Source organism: Cinclus cinclus, chromosome 22, assembly GCF_963662255.1.
Source record: "Cinclus cinclus chromosome 22, bCinCin1.1, whole genome shotgun sequence".
NCBI classification, from domain to species: domain Eukaryota; kingdom Metazoa; phylum Chordata; class Aves; order Passeriformes; family Cinclidae; genus Cinclus; species Cinclus cinclus.
In genome coordinates, this window is record NC_085067.1 from 10,079,520 (window position 1) to 10,101,359 (window position 21,840).

The 21,840-nt window shown below is 51.9% G+C and overlaps 1 protein-coding gene across 1 annotated transcript in view; it reads right to left on the reverse strand.

Moving 5' to 3' along the window:
* CALN1 (calneuron 1) overlaps positions 1-21,474 on the reverse strand; it is a 94,185-nt gene extending 72,711 nt beyond the window's left edge. Inside the window, exon 1 of the mRNA XM_062507174.1 lies at positions 21,357-21,474. Within this exon, the coding sequence (XP_062363158.1) occupies positions 21,357-21,474 (118 nt within the window). The remainder of the gene's footprint in view (positions 1-21,356) is intronic.
* Between the last annotated feature and the right edge of the window lie 366 nt (positions 21,475-21,840).

Consider the following 21,840-nt stretch of genomic DNA (forward strand, 5'->3'; position numbering starts at 1 on the left):
ATGCAGAGTGATTTATACACAAAGCAAAATAGATCAGTCTCACGTTGCTGGAAAAGGACACCAGATGCCTTTGACGTCACCTAAATTATCTCTATTTTTAAAAGTTACTCTTTCCCATTTGCTGCCAACTCAGAAAGTCCAATTTGCCAAGATAATCTATCGAGTGGGGATGAAGATTTCCAAAGTTGAAGTATCAGTCTCTTAGCAACCGTAGTACTCTTTTGTATTAAACTGAGCCCAGGCGTCTCCTGGAGCCTTTTCTGCACCTAATCAGTGAATTCCCATTAAACACACAATATTGGAGAAACGTCACTTAGGATCCAGGATACATCTAAACACATCGAGTCCGTGTTCTCTCTGCTCAGAGGGATATTTATAGCAGGGAGACATGTCAAGGAAGGATGTGGCATCTCTTATTCATGCAAAGAACTGGATAAGAAATGAGAATGTAGGGAAAAAATGGTGCAGCAAGAGCTGATAAGAAAAACAACACAAAATCATGGGAGGAACTTCTTCCAGCTGGGTCTGGTTCAAGCTGGTGGCCTTTGGGTGGTGGGAAGGGGTGAGAGAAAAGAAAAGCTCCCTTTCCTTGCCTGCTCTGCTTCCAGCCCAGTGTTTGGAGCAGTTTCTCCAAGCCTACCAGAGTTCTGGAAAGGGCTTTTGCCTCCCACATCCACATCTGCTTCTCGAAGCCTGGCACAAAGCTCTGACTCCTGGGAAGTTTCCCTTGAGTAACACCTGCAGGTGCTCTGCAGAAAGCTGCTGGAGAAGGACGTGACACTGTTTTGGATGGAGAATGGGTGACACGAGACCACTTCTCTGTCCTGTCCCTGTGGAGTTTCTGTGCTGCCCACCCAGTAATTCTGGCCTTTTTCTTTCACAAATGTAACAAAAATCTCCAGAACAAAACGGAAATGCAATTCCTGAGTCAGTATTTCAGTACAGAGGGCCTAGAGATGGTTTCTGCTCTCCTTGCCTCCCTGCAGGCTCTGTGACGTGCTATGCCCTGTCCCTCTGTGCCCAGGATCAGCCTGGAGGTTTGCCTGGGCTGCCCTCACCCTCCCTGAGCAGCAGCAGCAGGAGCAGGGCCAGGACCATGCTCTGCACGTGAGGATCAGAATACAGGAGCACCTCGGGATTTTAGGCACCATCCTCTGCCCAGGATCCCCATGGCTGCCTCCCACAGCCTCCACATGGATCAGACTAATCCTGGTGGCTGCTGCTGGCCAAGAGTAAGGGCAAGGAGACATTTCCAGGTCCCAGAGCCATTGGAATTGGACTTCTGGACTGGAGAGGGAGCAGCTCTGAGCTGGGCCTTGCCCTTCCTGCTGCCCTGCAGCCACCCCACAGCCCCAGCCCAGGGCAGGGGTGGCCAAAAACACATCCCAGTGCTCGCAGGTGTGACTGTCACTGGTGAGTCAGATCTCCAGGTGAACCTCCAGGAGCACCACACAGCCTTGGATGAGAGCAGGATCCTGGGAAGCAGCCCTGGAACACCAGGCACTCTCTTACAGAGCAAACAGCTCTAAGAGCTTTGGGACCTCTCTGTTCCTTATCTCACAACAGATAAGAATTAAAGGAAATCAATTCCACCTCTCCTCTGCTCCAGCTCCAATCCCATCTCTCTCAGTACTGCTAACCCTATTTCCAGAGTGCTCTCCAAAGTATCCCACGAATAATTCCATTATTGCCTGGGATTGTTGTTTATGATGTGGGGATTGCCCTGCACTCAAGAGCACAGGGAAAAGAGGCTGAGTGCCTTTAGATTTACAAGGCAGAGCAGCTTCCCCCTTTCCACCAGCTGGAGTATTCAGGCTGGTTTTTCTTCCTGCCACGTGAAAAATGCTGGGGAAATGATTTTGAGCTGAGTGTGCAGCACCTGATCCCAGAGGCATCAGTCAGTGTGACAGGGAGCAGTGGCACTGCCAGGGACACTGCAGTGTTACAGCAGGAGGGTCAGTACAGCCTCAATACAGATATTCAATGTATCAATATATCCCACAATATCCATGCACAGTATGAGCACAGACATGGCACCCTAAACCTCCTGGTCTGCCTGGAATACAAAGTGGAAGTGGTCCCAGCTTAAAGTTCCACTGAATTTCCCCAGGGAATAATGAAGTTGGTTGATAAAATGACTCTGGAAGTATTTCTTGCAAATATGAATCAATTTAGATTGATAGGAAGTAGAATCAAGAAACAAACCCACCTGACTGCTCTTGGCAGCTTGGCCATTAAATACATAATTCAATTGAAAGGAAACCCAGCCCTGGTCTGGACTTCCAGCACGAAGGAGGCAACTGCAGGAAGTGAAAGAATCCAGTACCAGTCCCTTTCTCACAAAACTGGTGCCTGCTGGGGCTCTTCCAGGGGTGCACAACTGCCCTCCCCTGGGAAGGGGATCTTGGCCCAACACCTGAATTCAGAAGTTTGCTATGAAAACATCTCAGGACAGAGAGGGAATTGTCTCCCTTAGGAAGCAGTGAGAAGGGAGCAAAGTTCCTAAGTCAGTTCAGGGGGAAAAGCCAAGGTTTCTGTTATTTCCCCACTCATCTCCATGGAAGCAGCTTCTCCCTGGAATCAGAAACTGCTGCTGGCCTGTCCCAAGCTGGGAAGCAGCTTCTGCTTCCAGAGGCTCCCATATCCCTCTGCAGCTGATCCTGCTGTGCTGGACAGAACCTGCCTGTTATCCTGGAGACACTAAAACAACACCTCCAGAGCGTTGAGGAAAAGCTGCTGTGAGTTCTGCAGGTTGCCAAGAGCTCCAAGGGATTCCACAGTGGCCAAGGAATAATGAGGAGCAGGGAAATCCCAGATGTGCTTCTTCCACGGGCTGTATCCCTGTGCCAGCTGCTCATGGAGAGGGACTGCAGCCCAGCACAGGCACACCAGAGGATCCTGGACACAGAGCATCTGCTCCAGGACCTCCCCAGGTCATCCACGACGTGGGGGAAGGATAAAAGCAGCTCCTTGCTCCTCATCTTCAGCTGATATTCTCTCCAAGGGTATTTTAGCAACAGCAGAAAAGAGCAAAACGGGAGGAAAAATCCCAAACAGCTCTGCCAGTTTCATGGAAATAGCCTCAGCTGGAAGGAATACACACAGACCATCCAAGTCCAGCTCCTGGCTCTGCACAGGACAGCCCCAAGAATCCCAGCAGGAGTTTATTGCTGCAGCACATCAGCTGCTTTCCCTCCTCCATCCCTTCCCATCCACCCCATCCCAGATCCCAGCAAGGGACTGGCAGTGCCCTCAAAGGTCACACATTCCTGTACCTGCATGAAGCTCATAGGACAGTGTTCCTGGAATCAGGTATCACCCAGTGCCATCCCATTCCATGGGCAGGGACACCTTCCACTGTCCCAGGCTGCTCCAAGCCTCAGTGTCCAACCTGGCCTTGGGCACTGCCAGGGATCCAGGGGCAGCCACAGCTGCTCTGAGCACCCTGTGCCAGGGCCTGCCCACCTGCACAGGGAACAGTTCCTTCCCAATATCCCACCAGTCCCTGCCCTTAGGCACTGTGAAGTCCAGCTGGGTTCATCCCTTCCTAAGGAAGGGCACTGAGGGGACCTGGAATGCTCAGCCTGACCCAGGGACAGCAGCAGGTCTGCAGCTCCAGAGCAGTTCTGGGTCCTGGGAAGGGCAGCACCAGGTATATCTGATCCTCCCTCAAGGGCCCTTCTTCAAACAGTCCCAAGACCTCCACCAATCTTCCCTTTCCCTTTCAGGATCACATTCACTTCTGTTTATCCCACAGGAAGGAGTCCCATGGGTTACCTATGCCAGCAGTGCTGCTCCACTTTCTCCTCTCCTGAACACCTCCTCCAGCTCCATCTGACATTTGCAGCTCTGCTTTGGAGCAGACAGTGAACAACTGCTCCGTGTTCTCCTTCTCCACACCCTTCTCCCACTCTGGAGCCTGGATTCACCAAATCCTGGGCTGTGCTCAGGCTGCAAGCCTTTTTGGAGCTGTCACAACTTCTTGTCACCTGTCCCTCCAATGTGGACCCTCCATGGCCACCAGAATCACTGAGCTGCCACCAAACCCTCACAAGAACGTCTCCCTGCTGCTGAGCCATTGGCAGGAGAAGAAAATAAAGAAACTTCCAGGTCCACAAACCAATCCCTGGAACATCTGAGGTGGAAATCCCACACTGCAGACTTCAGCACTGGAAACAGGAGCTTCCCCAGTTCACCATGAGCAGGTCCCACAGGCCAGGAGCTGGGTCACATCCCCATGTCCAGCCCCGAGAAGGGACAGCTTTAGTGGGACAGACCAGGATCTCCATTCCAAGGAGCCAACATCAGTCTCCAGTGACCTGATCATCCCAGCACCCCCTGCTCTGGTGCTCATGGATCCCAGGGGCATGGGAAGGGCTCTGACCTTCATGGTCAGCCAAGGCCCAGGGTGGGACATGGGCAACACCTGGAGTCCCAAACCAGCCCCAGGAGGTCAGGAGCCTCCATCCCAGCCATCTCCAATGGGAACTATTCCCACCAGGCTCCCTGGAGGTGGAAGCAGCAGCTTGGGCACCTCCAGTGCCTCCCCCTCGGGCACCCCCAGCTCTCAAGTGAGCTGGTGAAGGCTGGACTGGCCATTCCCTGAATGGCCCCATCCTAGAAATATGGAGAGAAGCTGTAACTGGCAGGATCTGCCTCTTTCCCTCCTGCAGTTCTCATGGAAAAGCTGCAGCAACATTCACACTTAATCACAGAAACTGCTGTACACAGGTCCAGCTGCAGGGCCAGGGCAACTCTCTCCCTTTGGAAAGCCCTCATTCCCTGATTCCTGTCAATTCTACCCTTTTGGAAAGCCCTCATTCCCTGATTCCTGGCATCTCCCGAGCACAGAAGTCACCCAGCACCAATCAGGGCAGCCCCTTTGTAAGCATCTTGCTCTGGGGTAAGATTTTGCAGCTCCTATCATCTAAAAATATCTTGGGAGAATTTGCTCCAGCCCAAATGGCTCTGCTTGAAAGGGGTTCAAACATCAAATGTCAGCTGGGAATTCAGAGCAGGGTCTGGCTTGCTTTTCCTGCCCCTTTCCCAACTTCAAACAGCTCCAGAGCCTTGAGCTTGGCTTCACTAAAACCCCTGGTTCCATCAAAAACTGAAATAAAAACTGGGTGAACACCTCCCTCCATCCCTTTCCCAATTCCTCCAGGACCTTCTGCATGGTCAGGTTACAGTTTCCTGTTGGTTTTCTTGGGTTTTCCTGGGCTGGGCTCCCACTGGGAGTGGCTGGATGGGCACAGAATCCCTGCCCTGAGGAGCAGTGGGAGGAAAAGGTGACTGAGATCAGTCTGAAGCCCACAGAGAGTTCTGTGCCTTCCTAAATCCTGCAGTGAAGGTTGAACTCTTCCCAAGAGTGTTACTGGGAAGCTGTGGCTGCCCCTGGATCCCTGGCAGTGTCCCAGGCCAGGCTGGACAGGGCTTGGAGCAGCCTGGGACAGTGGAAGGTGTCCCTGCCATGGCAGGGGTGACACTGGATGGGATTTAAAGTCTTTCCAACCCAAACCATCCTGGAATTGTGTGATCTTTGTGACAAGTGCCTGTGTCCCACCCTGGGGTGTCCCAGAGCTCCTCAGGACAGTTTCCACCTGGGAATCCCAGACTTTGCTGGGCCACAGCCAAGTGAACAAATCTGGTTCCCTTCTGGGCCATTTTATCCATTAACACTGGTTTGTCTGGGCAGATCCAGCCCCTTGGGAGGGTCAGCCACGCTGATCTGAGGAGGCTCCAACAGAACCACAGGGACCTCCTGGTGCCTGGGGAGGGCAGAGCCAGGAGCACAAAGTGCTACACTTTTCACACTTCACTGGGAAGCTTTACAAATTAATTGGAGTACAAAGTCAGGTCTAATTGATGTTTTTATTGATTGAACTGCTCCAAGTCTTAATTTTGGTTATAAACTTCCTTTAAAACATAACCATTTATAATTAAGACAGGATCTGTAATTAATGGAGTTTTATAGTCATAAAACTGCCTCTCATCAGTCTAAATTAAACTCCACATGAAAGTTGGAGCAAATTAAATACAGTAGATGCCAAAACTACTTTCTCTGAACTCTTTCCTACTCTTATTAATGTCAAAACAGAAGAGATGTGAAGGTGTGGAAAAGTGTTGGAAATCCCTGTTTGGAGAGGAGGCAGCAGGGATGGACACCATGGTCTGTGCCCACCCCGTGCAGGGTGAGCACAGAGACATCCCCATCACCTTCCACATGAGGCAGGAGCCACTTGCCACACTCCAGATGGAAGATTAATATTTTCATATTAAAAAATTAGTATCTTGCCCCTCTTGCACCATTCTAACAAATACAAATCTGGTTGGAAAAGTGTTTTGTTCCACCAGAGTCACACGAGATCACCACGCCCAAGGGGGGGTTAGCAGAGGTTCCCTTCACGTGCCAGGGACTATTTAAAACAAAGGTTAATTAAAACAAGGGTTAATTAAAACTAGGGTAAGGATAGGCCTGGCCATTCCCCCAAATCCCTATTAATGAAACTCCTGAGCTCTGGTTGACCAAATGATTCTTTCCAGCCTCATCCACTGGGAATCTTTACAGCCATCAACCACAATATTTACACATCCCAGACAATTCTGAGCTTGTGGCAAGAAAATAAATAATCGTGGACATATGTACAGAGCTAAAAGTTCCCCAATAAATCTGTTTGCCATGTTTGCCTCATCCACATCTAGGTAATTAGCAATTCCCTGCTTTAAATGGTCCCATTAATTTGGGTTGCTGTTTTTAGTGGAATATCATTTCCTCTTCCCAAAAGGGCCATTACTATTTTTGTATCGTGTTTTTTTTTTCTGGCTGCCACATTCTGTTCTCCCCACTCAAAAAAGTCACTGCAACCTTCACCAAGTATTTATGGCTTGAAGATTCCTACACACATCACTGAGCTGACATCCAGCAAGACTCTCACAGCTGTCTGGAGTTATCCAGGGCTATCCCACAGAACTCCAAGCTCCAGCTGGAGCCCAGGCTCCTCAGTAGCTGCTGTAAAGAGCTGCTCGGGCCCTGGTTGTTCCCAATGTCATCTTTTGGGATGCCCAGCTGTCCCCATGGACAGCAGCACTCAGGCATTAGGGAAGTCTCAAGGAGCACTCTGGGTGAGGAATTCTGGCAAGTGCCACGACAGGATTTGTCCCTTGCCTGGGGATAAGGATTATTCCAGCTGCTTCTGAACAGCCATCAGCCAAAGCAGAGCTGGGCTGATGGAGATGGAGGAAGTGCCTCCCCAAAAGGGTGGGAGGGAAATGCCCAAGCAGCACCAAACCCCTTTATTTGATCCGTTTTAGAGCAAAACCAGACGGGTCTGTGGCCCTCCTGCCTCAGAGCCTCCCTTTTCAGCCCATTCTCTTAATTTGTGCTGCTCTCATCCCATCAAAGCCTCAGAGGCCACAGGAGCTGGGAGAGGTAAGGGAATGCAGAGAGCTGATTATTAATGGAGCACTTAAATTACCATACTGATAATTACCCAATGGAGCGAGGTTCAAAAGAGCCTCTCTCTGTTCCACCACGGATTCCCAGCCCAAACACCCAGCCCAGCCCGGGTCCAGCCCTCTCTCACAGGCAGGCACACTGTGGTGCATGACAAACTGGGATGGGACTGGTTCTGAGCCACCAGGAGCTGAACCCTCCTTCTCAGCCAGCAGATGAAGGATGGCAGAATGAGCTGTGCTCATGGGCAGCTGGATCCCAGAAATCCCCCCAGGATGGGATATGACAGCCAATCTTCCAGTACTCAGGAACTGAAACTCAGGGGGGGTGAAACTTTCTCTAGGAGCTGATCCCTAAAAGGTTTCTATTAGAATGAGAAAGACCCTAAGGACATCACCAGTCATCTGATTCCTTCAGTGACAGCCCAGCTCCATCGATGGAAATTTTCCTGCCTCTATCACTGGGATCAGAATTTCACATCTGTAAAATCAGCACATTTTACCTGGGAGACACAAGTCCCTCCCCAGGTTCAGCTCTTCCATTGGCTGAGCAAGGACACCAACCCTGCTCCTCCTCAGAAACATTCCATGGGCAGCTTCTCCATGCAGAGGAACTCCAGGGATGTGCCATATTTGGCTTCAAACATTGCTGGGATGGAGAAACAGAGGTGCTCTCAACACATCAGGAGAGCTTTATATATGCCAGGCCTCCACACTGTGATTCCAGCCCGAATCTTTGGCTGAGAAGGTGAAATAATCACACTAAACACCTGAAAACAGCAGCTTCTGGTCTCTGTTATTGCAGATAAAGCTCAGCAGAGACATCCCCAGAGCACAAAAAGTCAGCCCTTCCCCACAGCAAATCCCACAGCAACACACACGAGGTGTCCCTTGGGCTCAGGTGGCACCAGGTGACACCCAGGTGTCACCCAGCCAAGAGCCCTGGCCTGCTGCTCTGTTACAGGGGAAATAAATGATCCCTTCAATCACCTAAAAACTCCTCTCCAAAGCCCCAGGAGCTGCTGAGCAACAGCTCCCGAAGTGTGAGCTGCTGTCTAATCCCATCTCCTTCTGCCAGCCCTGAAGGGACACCTCAGCCTTACTCTCATTGATGGGAGCTGCAGAAATTAAAGCACATCTCTTCATCCAAGGAGGAAAAAACAGCAAATTGGAAACACCAGACCCAGTGCAGGACAGCAAGGAACCTGAGGAGAAGCCAGACTCCCCTTCCAGAGCCCCGTATTTAACCAGACTCTTTGATTTGCTTTGCTGCCATTTCCTCAGCTCATACATTCCAGCCTATTCTCATGAAAAGTGAGAGCCAAACAAAAGGAAGGATGAGGAATCCGGCAAAGGAAAGCTGTGGAGAAAGCCTGGAAGGTCGCTGGAATGAACCCTGCAGAAGCTGTCAGCTCTCTAAGCTCCTTCCCAGAATGGGGTGGGAAGTGTCCCTGCTGCATCCCTGCTGCATCCCAGCCAACCCAAACTGGGGATATTTTTACTGCTGGGCTGGAATGGCCATTCCTGGACTTTGCCAGAACCCAGGCTCGGTTCCTGGGAGCCCCTCAGGGGAGCAATGAAAGCACTTGGGAGCCACGGGGAGGACCCTGAGGGCACAGGGGTGGCTCAGGTGTGACCCCACTCCTGGGGCTCCTCTGCCAGAGTGGGGGGATCCCTGCACCTCTCTGCCCAAATCCTGACCCTGCTCCTGCACCCTTGGCTTGGCTGGAAAAGAACCATCCTGAGGCAATCTGTGTCCTGCAGAGCTTTCCCCAAACCAGACCCAGCCTCTCCAAGACACTTCATCAACTCCCAGCAGCTGCCCCGGCCCCGTGTCCAGGCTGGAAGGAAATGTTTGGACTTGATCTTTCTGTGGAAGCTGGGGCCTGGCCAGCCTAAATCTGCACATTTGCCACACCTTCAGGGCAGAACTGAGTGAAAAAGCTCAGACTCAAAATGAAACACTTTGTTTTGGAACAGATGAGAATTCTTTTTTCCTCCATAGCTTCCGATTCATGAGAGACAAATGCAAAAATTGAAACGTGCTGATTTGGCTTAGATTTAAAAAAAAAATAGAAAAAAAAGTAGGGGCATCGATTTATTTTTAAACACCAATAAATGGAACAATCCCCTCTTTGCAGAGCTGCACTGGGAGGCAGTGCCTGTCCTGGGGCTCTTAACTCTCCCTGCAGTCCCTGAGGAACACATCTGTACAATCAGGGACGTTGTTACTCCTGTGCTTTAGAGAGGGAACCTCAGCCCATCTCACTTCTACTTCCCCCAGGAGCAAAGCAAGACAGAACATCCAACTCTCTCTATTTTCTTATTTTCCCTCCTGCAGCATTAGAATCAAATTTCCAAAGCAGTGACAAGCTCCACTGAGTGCTTGTTCTGGGCATTCCATCCCTCAGGCTGGCAAACACAGCTCTCCATGGCAAAGGCAGAAACTGCTGTGTCCCCATAGCACAGTCCCCTCCTTATGTGCAAATGTGAGGAACTGCTGAGCACAAAACCGCTCCAAGTCTTTTGTACCTCTGGGAAGTAGCAGCACTTCCAGTCGGTTCCAGAGCCCTGCCCCTGCCCCTGCCCACCCAGAGCTGTTCACAAAATCTCACACCCTGGATTTGATTTCCTTGAAAGGAAAGTAATGAGATTTGTATTTCCTCACAAATTAAAAAGAAATTGCCCAAAAGAATAATCCTAAAATACAAAATACTGCCTCATCCCAGATGTTTCTAATAGGCTTGTGTTCTAATGGCTTATTTAGAGACACTTTTCCTAAATGACATCTTAATGATGTACATTCAGGACCATGAGACACAAATATAATTCACTACTAAAGCTTGGGGGTTTTCCTTTTTTTGTTCGTTTTTTTGGGTTTGTTTTTTTATTTTTATTCCCCAGAATTGTTATCAAAATAAAGGAGACATTTTCAGAAAGACTTTGTGCTATTCTGCACTACTAAGACTGAAAATTCAAAATGTCAACGTTTCTGGGAGTTCTTTTTCTTGCTCTTGCTTGGCTTGTGCTGCCTGTAACCCCTCAGCTCCAGGCAGGACACAGGCTGGGACTGAGCAGCTCCCTGCTTGTCCAACCCACCCCAATTCCAGCCAGATTTGGATCCCGGCTGCTTTCCCCACTGGTGGATGGTGCCAGGACTCTGTAGACCTGAGCTCCAGACACTGAGCTCCACCATCTCCTGTCCTGTTATTCTGAGTATTGCTTCATGTGATGCTCATGTGGGTCCTGCTGCTGTCCCAGCCCTGCCACTGTCCCTCCCTTTTGCCCCTCTCAGCTGGGTTCAGCCACAGGGGTCCTTCAGAGTGGGGGTGAACAGGAGACCAAGGCACACAGAGAGATCTTGGCTCAGCTCATCCCACAAACCCCACCTCGTGCAAGGCCCAGGGTGCCCCAGAGAGCCCCTGGCCAAGCCCTCCCTGCCAGCATCACCCGGCGAGGAGGGAGGGCAGGACCTTGGGCTGAGCTCAGCCTGCCAAAACCACGGCTCTGCTTTAACTAATTTCATTTGGCGAGTGAACAACCTGAGCCAGGCTGGCACCAGCCCTAGGAGCTGCAGTGCTCTCACCCTGCAGTGGCTGTGCTGGCACCGAGGGCTCCCAGAGCATTCCAAAACTGCAGCTCCTGCCTGAACACCCCCTGTGCCCCTGGACACTCCCTGTGCTCCAGAACACACCCTGTACCCCAGGACATTTCCTGTGCCCCTGGACATTCCCTGTGCCCCTGGGCACTCCTGCCATCCAGGGTTGGATCAGAAAGCAAAGGGGGCTGAGTTCTCCTGTTCCTCCCCTCTGTTCCCAGAGCATCCGTACCCCTCACAGCCCTGCACAGCCCCAGTACCTGGGAGCACCGGGGTCCCTGGCAGAGCGGCACCCCATGAATGGGTGTCCAAGGCCGGACTTCCAAGGGCTCCTGCACAGGCACTTTGATGTCACCAAAGCCAGAGCTGGGAGAGCAGCACTTCCCACTGGGCTCCTGCTCCCTGCCCAGGTCGCCTGGAGCCATCTGGCTGGAGGCTGTGGCTGCAGGGTCCAGGGACAGCTGGACACGGCTGCACACGGCTCTGGCTGCTATAGCTCCAGCTGCTTTGGCTCCAGGAATAGCAAATCCAAGGCTGGAGGCAGTTGCTCCTCTCAGCTCCAAACCTTCTGCCCTCTGCTCCCTCCCACCCATCCTGCCCCATCCCACTGGGGCACAGCCCCCCCCCCCCCCCGCTCCTCCCCTCCTCTCCTGCTTCCCCCAGCTCGGATTTTTTGGGAACACACAGTGCAGATCCTGAGGGAGCATCCTTGCACAATCCATTTAATGAACCCGGCCTTGGCACCTCTTTCTCATCTGAGCTGAGGCTGTGATGTCTCAGCACCCATGTCTGGGAAAGGCAACTGGCAAACAGAGAATTCCAGCCAGAGGGAGAGGACAACCAGGTTCAATTCCCGGTACTGCTGACATCCCTCTGCTGGCCTCATACCCTGTTCACTGTGCCAGGACCCTGGCCTTGGCCTCAGGACAGGAAAGGCACTTCCTGGCCCACGGGGACATGGAGACAGGACCACACTGTCCCTCAGCAGAGCCCTGTGGATGATGGATATTCCCTGGAGCAGCAGGGCTGAGATCCTGACAATACCACGGGCAGTGTTCCCACCCCAAACCAGGAGCACCGACCTTGACATCTGGTGATGATTCAAAGGCTCTGCTCAAGTGGCGTCTGAAAAAAAAACCCTTCAAAGGCACCAGGTTCAATCCTCTCAGTCACTGGGTTTCTGTCCCCACCACTGCAGCAGCGCTGTGTCAGGACCTTGTGCCACCCCCCTGTGTCACCAGCAGGGACCACAGGGGCATGGGCACTGGGGAGTCCAGGCAAAGCCATTGCTCATGGCGAGCAGGAGCCACAGAGGAGAGGCTCTGGCTGCTCCCAAGGCTGTGGTGGCTTCTCCCCCTTCCCAAATTCTCTGCTGCCCAGTAAACTGAGGAACAGAGGAATCAGTGACGGCCAAAACATCCCAGTGAAGGACTATGAACAGGGATCTGTCCTTCTGCTTCTACAGTGTACACCTAACCCCTAAACCTCCTTATTTGGGGCAAAACCTATTTCTGTATGTTCCCCTGTACAGATTCAGTGGGGTTTTGCAGGTATTTGTGCCTTGGAGAGGGGGCTGCTCTGAGGAGCCAAGGCATCGGTTCTGCTGGGCTGGGGTTTGATTACAGCTGATGTGCTGAAGTGAACTTCACCTCCTGGCTGAAATCCTTGTCCCCACAGCTCCAGGGACACCTGGCATTGAACTGCCCCACCAGCCTGGCAGGCAGAACGCCAGGATCATCTCCAGACCCTGCAGGATTCTGAATCAGGGTAATTAAAGGATGGATCTTCAAAGGCCAACTCGGAGACCTTGTCTGAGTGAGCAGAGCCCTAGCAGCCCCACGGACCCCTCATGTCCATCCAGGGCTGTCCTGCTGGCATTCACCAGAGACATCCCTGTCCCAGCTCCTCCACTGGCAGCTTGGCCAGCCCTTTTCCTAGCACTCCCTGAGCTCCTGAGCCCAGCACTGAGAGAGGCCCCAGGAACTGAAATAAAGAGTGAACCATTTGCTCAGCAGTCAGTACCACCAAGGGATGCCTAAGGCAGCTTAAATCCAGGGAGAAGGCCAGGTTTGTGCCTCTGCCTGTGCCATTAAATGGGAAGAAATGGCTTTTCAGAGGGATTTTCAGCTGGGGACCAAGTGCTTGAGTCCCCAGAACTGCTGTGGCTTCTGCAACACTGAGGTTTCTCCAGGGTCTCGCTCCTGTGGCCACGGAAGGAGCTGGATAGCTGGGACAATTCCCTCCTGATCCAAAGGAGCAGCCCTTTATAGGGTGGGGAGGGGGTATGTTCAAAATCTGTTCCTGTGGCACTGCAGGAAGTCTAGCCCCAAAAGCCTCAGGCAGGAATTGATGCCTCCCTTTGCCAGGGAGAGATTCTCTGGACAGACTAACCCCATCCCAAAGGATGCCTGGGAGCTGAGCCAGCAGGGAATGATGTGTTTGGGACCTGGCTGGGTGTGCACAAGACACCAACCACACCTTGAATGCACAGCTTTTCCCATTCTGGAAAACAGGGGGCACAGAGGCATTCATCCTCCAGGGAATGTCCAGGGATTGTCCAAGGAATCTCACAGCTCTGGGCTGCAGGAGCCCTGTCCCAGGCACTGTCACTGTCAGCAGCTCAGCAGAGCAAATGCAGCAGGTGAGGCTGAGACTGCTGGGTGCATCCAGGAAGATTTCCTGGAATAGCAGGGACTTGCTAAAACCCAGGTTTAACACCAGGGATTGAAGAACTTTTAAAATTAATGATCCAGCCTAGGAGCTTGCATCAAAAATTAAAAATCCCTATTAAAAATTGGATAAATGTGTCACAGCCAGATTTAAAAGCCTTTTATGGCAGGTTTAGCTCCTGATGTGGATTTGCTCCATTCCAGTGGCTGGAGGGGACATAGTGAATTCCCAGCCATGGGAGCATTGGCCTGGCAGGATCCATGGAATGCCAGGGAGCACAAAGCCTCAGCAGCACCTCTGGTGAGAGAGACACCCACAGCAGACCCAAAAGGAGCTGCACCAGTGCAGTTTTGATCCCTCTCCCTAAATCCATCTTTTTTCCAGCTCAAACAGGCTCCATCTCCATTGCAATAATCCAGGAATCCTCTAGCCCTGCCCAAGGATATCTGAATATCCCCCCCGTCTCACCAGCCTGTTCCCAAACTGTGTCAGCATAGCTGGAGCTCAAACCATCCCTTTAATTGTTGTCCAGATGGTGTCCCTGTCATTTTAATTTGTTGGCAGCCAATCCCATTTTATTTGTACTCTCTTGCTGCAAGGACTCTTTCCTTGGAGATGATGCTGATGCCTGTTCCTGGACTTTGGGGGCAGGGAGTCCAGGTGACACATTCTCCCTTTGGAGGGAGTGTAGGACATGGGGAGCAGAGCCCCTGGAGCTCTTCCTAAGGCTGGATTTCTCCCTGGAAAATCAACCTGCCAAAATCCAGGCTCCTTGTGCAGGGCTTGGGATGTAAAGGACAATGGAAATACTTCTTGTTCTGGAGTTTCCCCCTATCCAAAACTTTCTGCCACCTTCCTGCTGAGGAGCTCCAGTGCTGGAAAATCTCAGAGCTCATCCCCCAACTTCCAGTGGTTCCAATGGCAATGCAGCAGCTCAAACCTCAGAACCTGGAATTCCTTTGCAGACCTCCCTCTGATCCCACCCTCTGGGTGTCCCCACACTGAACTGCCTGTTTGGGGAGCCAAGTGATGCTAATTCCAGGGAAAAAGAGCTTTCCTGGAGGCTGAAGGGGGAAGGTTGGTGGTGCTGGATGAGTGTCTGTGGCACACAGGACCCCGGTGCCTCAGGAAAGGATTCCCAAAGGGAGCTCAGGAGAATGGAGCTGTGCTGGGCAGGGTCCTCCCCTCAGTGCTGGAGACTCCTGATGGGACAGAGCATGGAGAATGACATCCACAAACCTCTGCATTGGGGGATCCCTGCAGCCTCCTCATGGCTGATCTGTCACAGCTCCAGGGACAGGGAACCACCCCTTCCCCATCCAGGAATTGTCTGGAGCAAATGGGAACCAGCAACCCAAGAATTCCTGCAGAATTCCCTGTGTGGGTGGGCAGGCCCTGGCACAGGGTGCCCAGAGCAGCTGTGGCTGCCCCTGGATCCCTGGCAGTGCCCAAGGCCAGGCTGGACATTGGGGCTTGGAGCAGCCTGGGACAGTGGAAGGTGTCCCTGCCATGGATGGGGTGGGAGTGGATGGGCTTTGAGGTCCCTTCCCCCCCAAACCTGTATAGGATTCTGTGATCCTCAGAACATTAACACTGCACCAGATTTTCAAATTTATTTTTATACCTGGAACTCCCAAGTCTCAAGGAAATCCACACTGGAATTCCAAACTGTAGCTGGAAAATTGGCAGAAGGATCTCGGCAGAAGGACGAGACAGAGCTGCTCCTGTCCTCAACAACCTGGGAATGGTGCTGGCACAGTTTGATATTCAGGCACACAAAACCCCATCGCAGTTTAATAGCAGAAAGAAATAATTCCATTTCCAGCCATGGTCACTCACAGCAGCAACACTAGGGATGAACCTTCCTTGGAAAAGAGCTCTGGGAAACAGCAAATGAGCTTTATTATACAGTCCCAGCTACTGCATTAATGCTTGCAGGGTTTGCACTGGGTAGACTTGTGGAGCTGTGCAGGGCTCCATGTCCAGAGCATCTCCTATTCCAGAAGACCTTTATCCCTTTCCTTTCCTTTCCTTTCCTTTCCTTTCCTTTCCTTTCCTTTCCTTTCCTTTCCTTTCCTTTCCTTTCCTTTCCTTTCCTTTCCTTTCCTTTCCTTTCCTTTCCTTTCCTTTCCTTTCCTTTCCTTTTTCCTCTTTTCCAGGTGTTTTTTCCTCTCCCTGGAGCTAAGCAAGCTCAGCCTGTTGCTGCTCCATGACTCAGCCCACTGACTAATGCCTGTCTGCCTTGGGTCTCCCTCTTGGAGCATATCCCTGCTCCTGTTCCCTGGATCCCACCTAGAACACTGAAGATAATTAATCCTCAGCTAGGGAGGCTGGAGGGACCCTCCTTGCCCTTTCCCACCCTCAGGATTAAAGTGCCAGGGAAAATGCTGCCTCTGGAGAGGGACAGAAGTTGTGGCACAGCAGCTCTGGTTCTGCAGCTAGGGAATATTAGCAAGCCTTCCTGATAACAGTGCAGAGAACCAGCTCTGGACCAGTCACAATCTCCTGGCCCACAGGGTTTTTGTTAAATAACATCCCCCAAGGGAGCCTGGCTGGTGACAGAGCCCTGCAGGACACAACCCCTCCTTCCCAGGTCTCCCAACACCCAAGAATTGTCACCGATGTGCAGAGGAGGGTGAACAGCCCTGACCTGGGCTGATTTCCAGAGGTAGAGTTAGGACAGCACAGCTGTGTTTGTGATGTTGGGCCATTTTATCCAGGATGTGGGACCCCAGAGTGTCCCCAGAGTGTCCCCAGCCCCACGACTGCCACCCTGCCCTGCTCCTGGGGCTGCAGCCCCACCAGCCCTTGAGCACATTGGCCCTGCCTGCAGTACTGGCCAGCAGGAGACAGCTGCTAGTCCCAGCACCATGTGGAGCAGCACTTAACCAGGACCCTGACATTCCCTCAGGAACCGATTCCAATGGACTCTGGAGCTGCTCAGGGATGTCTTCTACACCCAGAAAAGAGACCCAGGTGAGAGCTGGCAACAGAGGAGAGGTGCTGGGAAGAAGAAGCAGAAATCAGGCATCTACTGTGGTTTATAATCCATAAGGATGGAAAAGCCTCTGGGTGAGGGAAGTGCCCACATTCCTGCCCTATATTCCCTGCATCCCAAGCTCCTGCAGTCCCTTTTCCTGAGCTGCTCTGCTCACATCTCCAGTTCAACCAGGCAAAACCCTGGCACTGCCACCCTGGAGCTTGACCTTAGGGACTGCAAGAAGGCCAAAAATCTCTCCCAGTCTGGAAAAAACCCTACAGACACCCCAACCCCACCTGAGGCAGGAGCTCTGTGGGCAAGGTACCAGATACCAACACTGCCCTGCAGCAACATTTCCTCCTGCTAATTGCAAAGGAACCTGGCTCAGGTGAGGATTTATTGGGATGACTGCCTGGACAAATGCTGCTGCTGTGGTTCACATTTGGGTTTCTCTACAGGGCCCTACTTTCATCTCCCCCAAGCCTGCTTTTCATGCATGTGCCTCTCTTCAGGTGAGATTTGTCACATTCCCACTCTGGAAATGTTTTTCCCCTCCTGACAATACCCTTTAGATAGTGCCTGTGGAGGTGGATGACTCAAGGTTGACATGATTATTTCCATCCAGCATTTTTTTATTAAAAATACTCCTGATGGTTCAGAATGTGAGGACAAGAGCTGCCTTGAAAGGGACATGGGAAGCTCAGAGTCTGCCCAAACTGTGCCATAATTTTATGTCAACCAACAAGAGCCAGAAAATTTGTGTAAAACAGCCCCTCCCAGGCTGAATTTATCATTTCATAGAAATCTCCAAGTACATGGCAGTAACACCCACCCAAGACCCCTCCATGCTTCCAGTCCCTCAGAACCAGGTTATGGATGAGCTGCCGCTTCCAGCTCTGTCATTTATGCCGAGTTACAAAGTTAAGGATCTCCTGATTTAGCTTTGGGCAAGTTAATTCCCTTTGTGACAGCTCCCAAACACCCTCACACTACTCCAGCCCCATAAATAGCAAGCGCTGCTGCTGGGAATAGACACCATCAGCAGAATGACCTCTCCTCTCCCAGCCTCCCCCTGCTGCCAGCAGAGTGCTCAGAGGCAGCAGCATGGAAAAAAACAGAGTGGAGTTAGGGATGACAGATGGTTGCTGCAAGTCAGCAAAGTTTTGCAGGGAAAATCTTCCTGTGGTCTCCTAAGGCCTCACCTGGGAAACTGGACACAGTTCTGGTGTCCCCAACATGGGGAGGACATGGAATTGTTGGAGCAAGGCCAGAGGAGGCCATAAAGTTGATAAGGGGATGGGACCACCTTCCCTATGGAGACAGGCCGAGAAATTTGGGATTGTTCACTTGGAGAAGTCTCCAGGGAGACCTCAGAGCCTCTCCCAGGGCCTGAGGGGGCTCCAGGAGAGCTGGAGAGGGACTTGGGACAAAGGCTGGAGGGACAGGACACAGGGAATGGCTTCCCACTGCCAGAGGGCAGGGATGGATGGGATATTGTGAAGGAATTGTTCCCTGTGAGGGTGGGCAGGTCCTGGCACAGGGTGCCCAGAGCAGCTGTGGCTGCCCCTGGATCCCTGGCAGTGCCCAAGGCCAGGTTGGACATTGGGGCTTGGAGCAGCCTGGGACAGTGGAAGGTGTCCCTGCCATGGATGGGGTGGGAGTGGATGGTCTTTAAGGTCCCTTCCAACCCAAACCATTATGGGATTCTCTGATTCTGAAAATTCATTTGGAAAATAACCTCTCAGAAAAGAGGCAGAGCAGCACTTTGAGCATTCACCCCAAGCCCTGGGCTCCTTCCCCTTTACATTACTCAAAATCAGAGCACTTTTCCATTTCCTGATCTCCCTATTCTCCTCCAGCCCCTACCTGCAGCTGAAACAGGGAAAACTCCTGGGTATTCCCTGTATGATGAGCTGGGATTGGGGTCAGGCTGCAGCACCATCCCCAGCAGCATCCCAGAAACCCTTCCCAAGTCAACAGTGCTGACACACGCACTGCCAGACACAGAAAAATGAAGAGATCTGCTGCAAAGGACCCAACAGATCAGGCACTTGTTGGAGCTTTGAGCACAGAGGAATGTTATAAAAAATTCCCAGTGATTCCTCCAGCTCCAAACCTATCATAATTTAATCTGTGTGACTGGAATTTCTCAATAGGCTGGAACTCCCTCAGGACCAAAATCTCATTGAAAAAGAAACCAAGGAGAATTTTGGCATCTCTTCCCCAGCCTGGAAGATGAAATGCAAATCTGTTACTGGCATCGAGCTCTCACAGCCTGATCCATCCACAGAGCTCCAATAGCCTGACATTAACTTCTCAAGGAAGAACATTTTGTTACTCATCCTCAGACAGTTTATGCTTAAAGGCAGAAAGACTAATTCTGTTTGGGGTTTGGGCAGTGAACCTTCCCCAATTACCAGCACAGCCAGGCACTGATCTGGTATTAGACAAAACACAGCGAGAGGGGGACTGCTGCCTTCGTTTTAAATATAAATTCCAGAGGCTGAACGCTGCTGGCACATGGAAAAACATCTCCAGCTTCTTCTGCTGCTCTGGCTTTTCAGACATGAATCAATTCGGTGCCACTCCTGTGTGTATGGAAGAGGATAACCTGAGGTGAAGCTCCGGTGTCCTGTCCCAGAGCTGGGGACATCCTCACGGCAAAGAAATAAAGCCCTCGCCAAGAGGAGTGCAGAGCAAAGAATGGGTGTTAATTCGAACACGAGCCTGTGCTTAACAGCAGGGAATAAATGGATGATGAGGTGAAGAGCTCTGTCCAGCCCCCCGGAGCACGAGGGGGGCACTTCGGGAGAGGACACGAAGGATCCGATCCCTGCGCTCCCACTCCCGGCACGGCCGCTGCAGTGCGACTCCAATTAGCAGCACCCGGCTGCTCTTTCTCCAAAAGCGGCTCCTCCGCACCTAATTTCCCTCATTTGCCGTTAATTAACGGAAACGATCCCCAGTTCTGGAGGGCCCGATTCTTCCGGGGCAGGCGGGGCTGGGCTCCAGCTCCTCCCGCAGCTCCCTTGGACAAAGCGATGCCCGAGAGCTCCTGGATCCGTACGGGGATCAGGGACAGCAGGAGAAGGGTGGAATTGAGGCTGGGTTTCCTTCCCTCCCCAGCACAGCCCGTTTCCATTCCCAGCACAGCCCCTTTCCATCCCTCACCAGCACAGTCCATTTTCATGTGAATGGCAGGGAAGCAAACCCAGGACGAGCATCCCCCTGCCCTCCATGGCCTTGCCAGGAGTCCCAGCTCCGGGGCCGCTTGAAGCAACTCCTGACAGTTCTCTGCAAATCTAGCAGGCAATTAGAGCAGCTGTGCTTTAATCAGGACAGGAATAACAAAAAATCCTTGTTTGTGCTTGGAGTGAGCTGCAGAATCTCCTCCTTCCTCATGTGTGCTCAGCAGCCCCCTGTCCCTGCACAGGAACAAGGCAAAGCTGTGCCTGGCCATACTACTGACATCTTTGGGATGAAGAGAACCTGAGCCAGCTCAGTTCAGCTGAACTCAAACCTTCAAGCCAAGCTCCAAGGAGAAGAGCCCAAAATGTGACCTTGGCAGTTCTGGGGTTCCTGGGTCTGAGCTACGCTGCACTGAAGTGGTTTCTCAGGTTGTCTTTTACCTGAGCTGTCCCCTTACACCCTCACTGGGAAGAGGAAAACACTGTTGGTACCTGACCTAAATTCATATAAAGCTCACAAACTCAAATCCAAAGGCTCAGAGTTGGAAAGGCTGGGAAATTAAGGTCTGATTTACCGAAGCACAAAAGAAAAGGGGCAGGGTGGGCAGAAATGTTGGCCTCCTGTTTCTCAAAAATGCTTCCAGGCTGTCCTGGAAGGACTAGTTCCACCTTGCACCCTTCCCTTGATCCTTCCCTCAAAAAATTCTCCATCAAGGCCCCTGATTCTGACCATGACTTGTACCAAGTGTCCACTGGAGAGCAAAACAAGAGCTCTAATTCATTCCCCAATACACAAAGACTGGCTGTCAACAACATTGACTCTAATTATTTAACTCAGAAGCTACCCTGGTGAGCCACAAATCCTCTACAAAAGAGAGGATTCCCCCCTGAACCAGGGGGAGAGTACCTGACCACACATCCCAGGCCAGGGCAGAAGGGATTAACAACAGCAGCTTCCAGGGGGAGATGATGGGATCCTCCAGGAAGCACACATGGGCAACCTTCCTGATGGCCCATGCCAGACTAAGGCTGCTCTGTGCTCCCTACCACTGATCTGGAAAATGGAATTTTGAAGCTCTTTCCATCTTAAGCCACAAGTGACCTCCATGCATCTTCTTACATTGAGACACGGAGAGGAACCTCCCTTCAGGAAGGCCTCAAAGCAAATGAGACTTGGTGGGAAGTACAGACTCAGCTCTGCAGGGTCCCAGGGAAGGCTAAATCTTTGGGACAGTATGAGCCTCAATTTTCCCATTTTGCCCATAAGATTCAGGCTTAATGCCTCAAAAAACTGCAGAAGGACAAAAGCTGAGACTAAAATCACTCCGCAGCTCCCAGAACAACTTTGGACAGGGATGTTCTCTGTGTCCCTGGTCTGCTGAGCTGTCCCACTTCCCACCTGCATTCCATGCATGGGACACCACGAAGAAGTGCAGAGGAGCCTTCCCCACCCCAAAGCCCCACTCACCATCCAGCTCCTCCACGGAGATGTTGGCCAGCTGCTCGCTGTCGCTGCCTGCCGAGAGCGAGCGGTTCAGGTAATTGCCCTTGTACAACAAGCCAGCTGTCACATGGTGGAATGGCATCTTCTCCCTGCCACAAAAACGGGAAAAGAGAGGATGATTGTCGTCATCTGCCTTTGTTTCATGGGAATGGAGCTAAACCCGGCCTGGGAGGAGGGGCTGGACCAGCACCCCAGGCTGCAGTTGGGTGTCAGGGGTGGGCTGATCTTGAACCCAGTGTCTGAGGCAGGAGCTGAATGAACAAACAGCAAAGCAGCTGCTGCCTCTGGGTGCTGGAGAGGAGTGAGGGGAGCCAGAGCAGTGGAGCCTTAGGAAAACAGGATTTCCCAACACTTAGACTGCAGATTTCAGCCTTGGTAATAATTACAGAGAGCACAGGGGTCTGAACTGACCTGCAGGTGAAAGGTTTTAGCATCGTGCAGTGTTTGG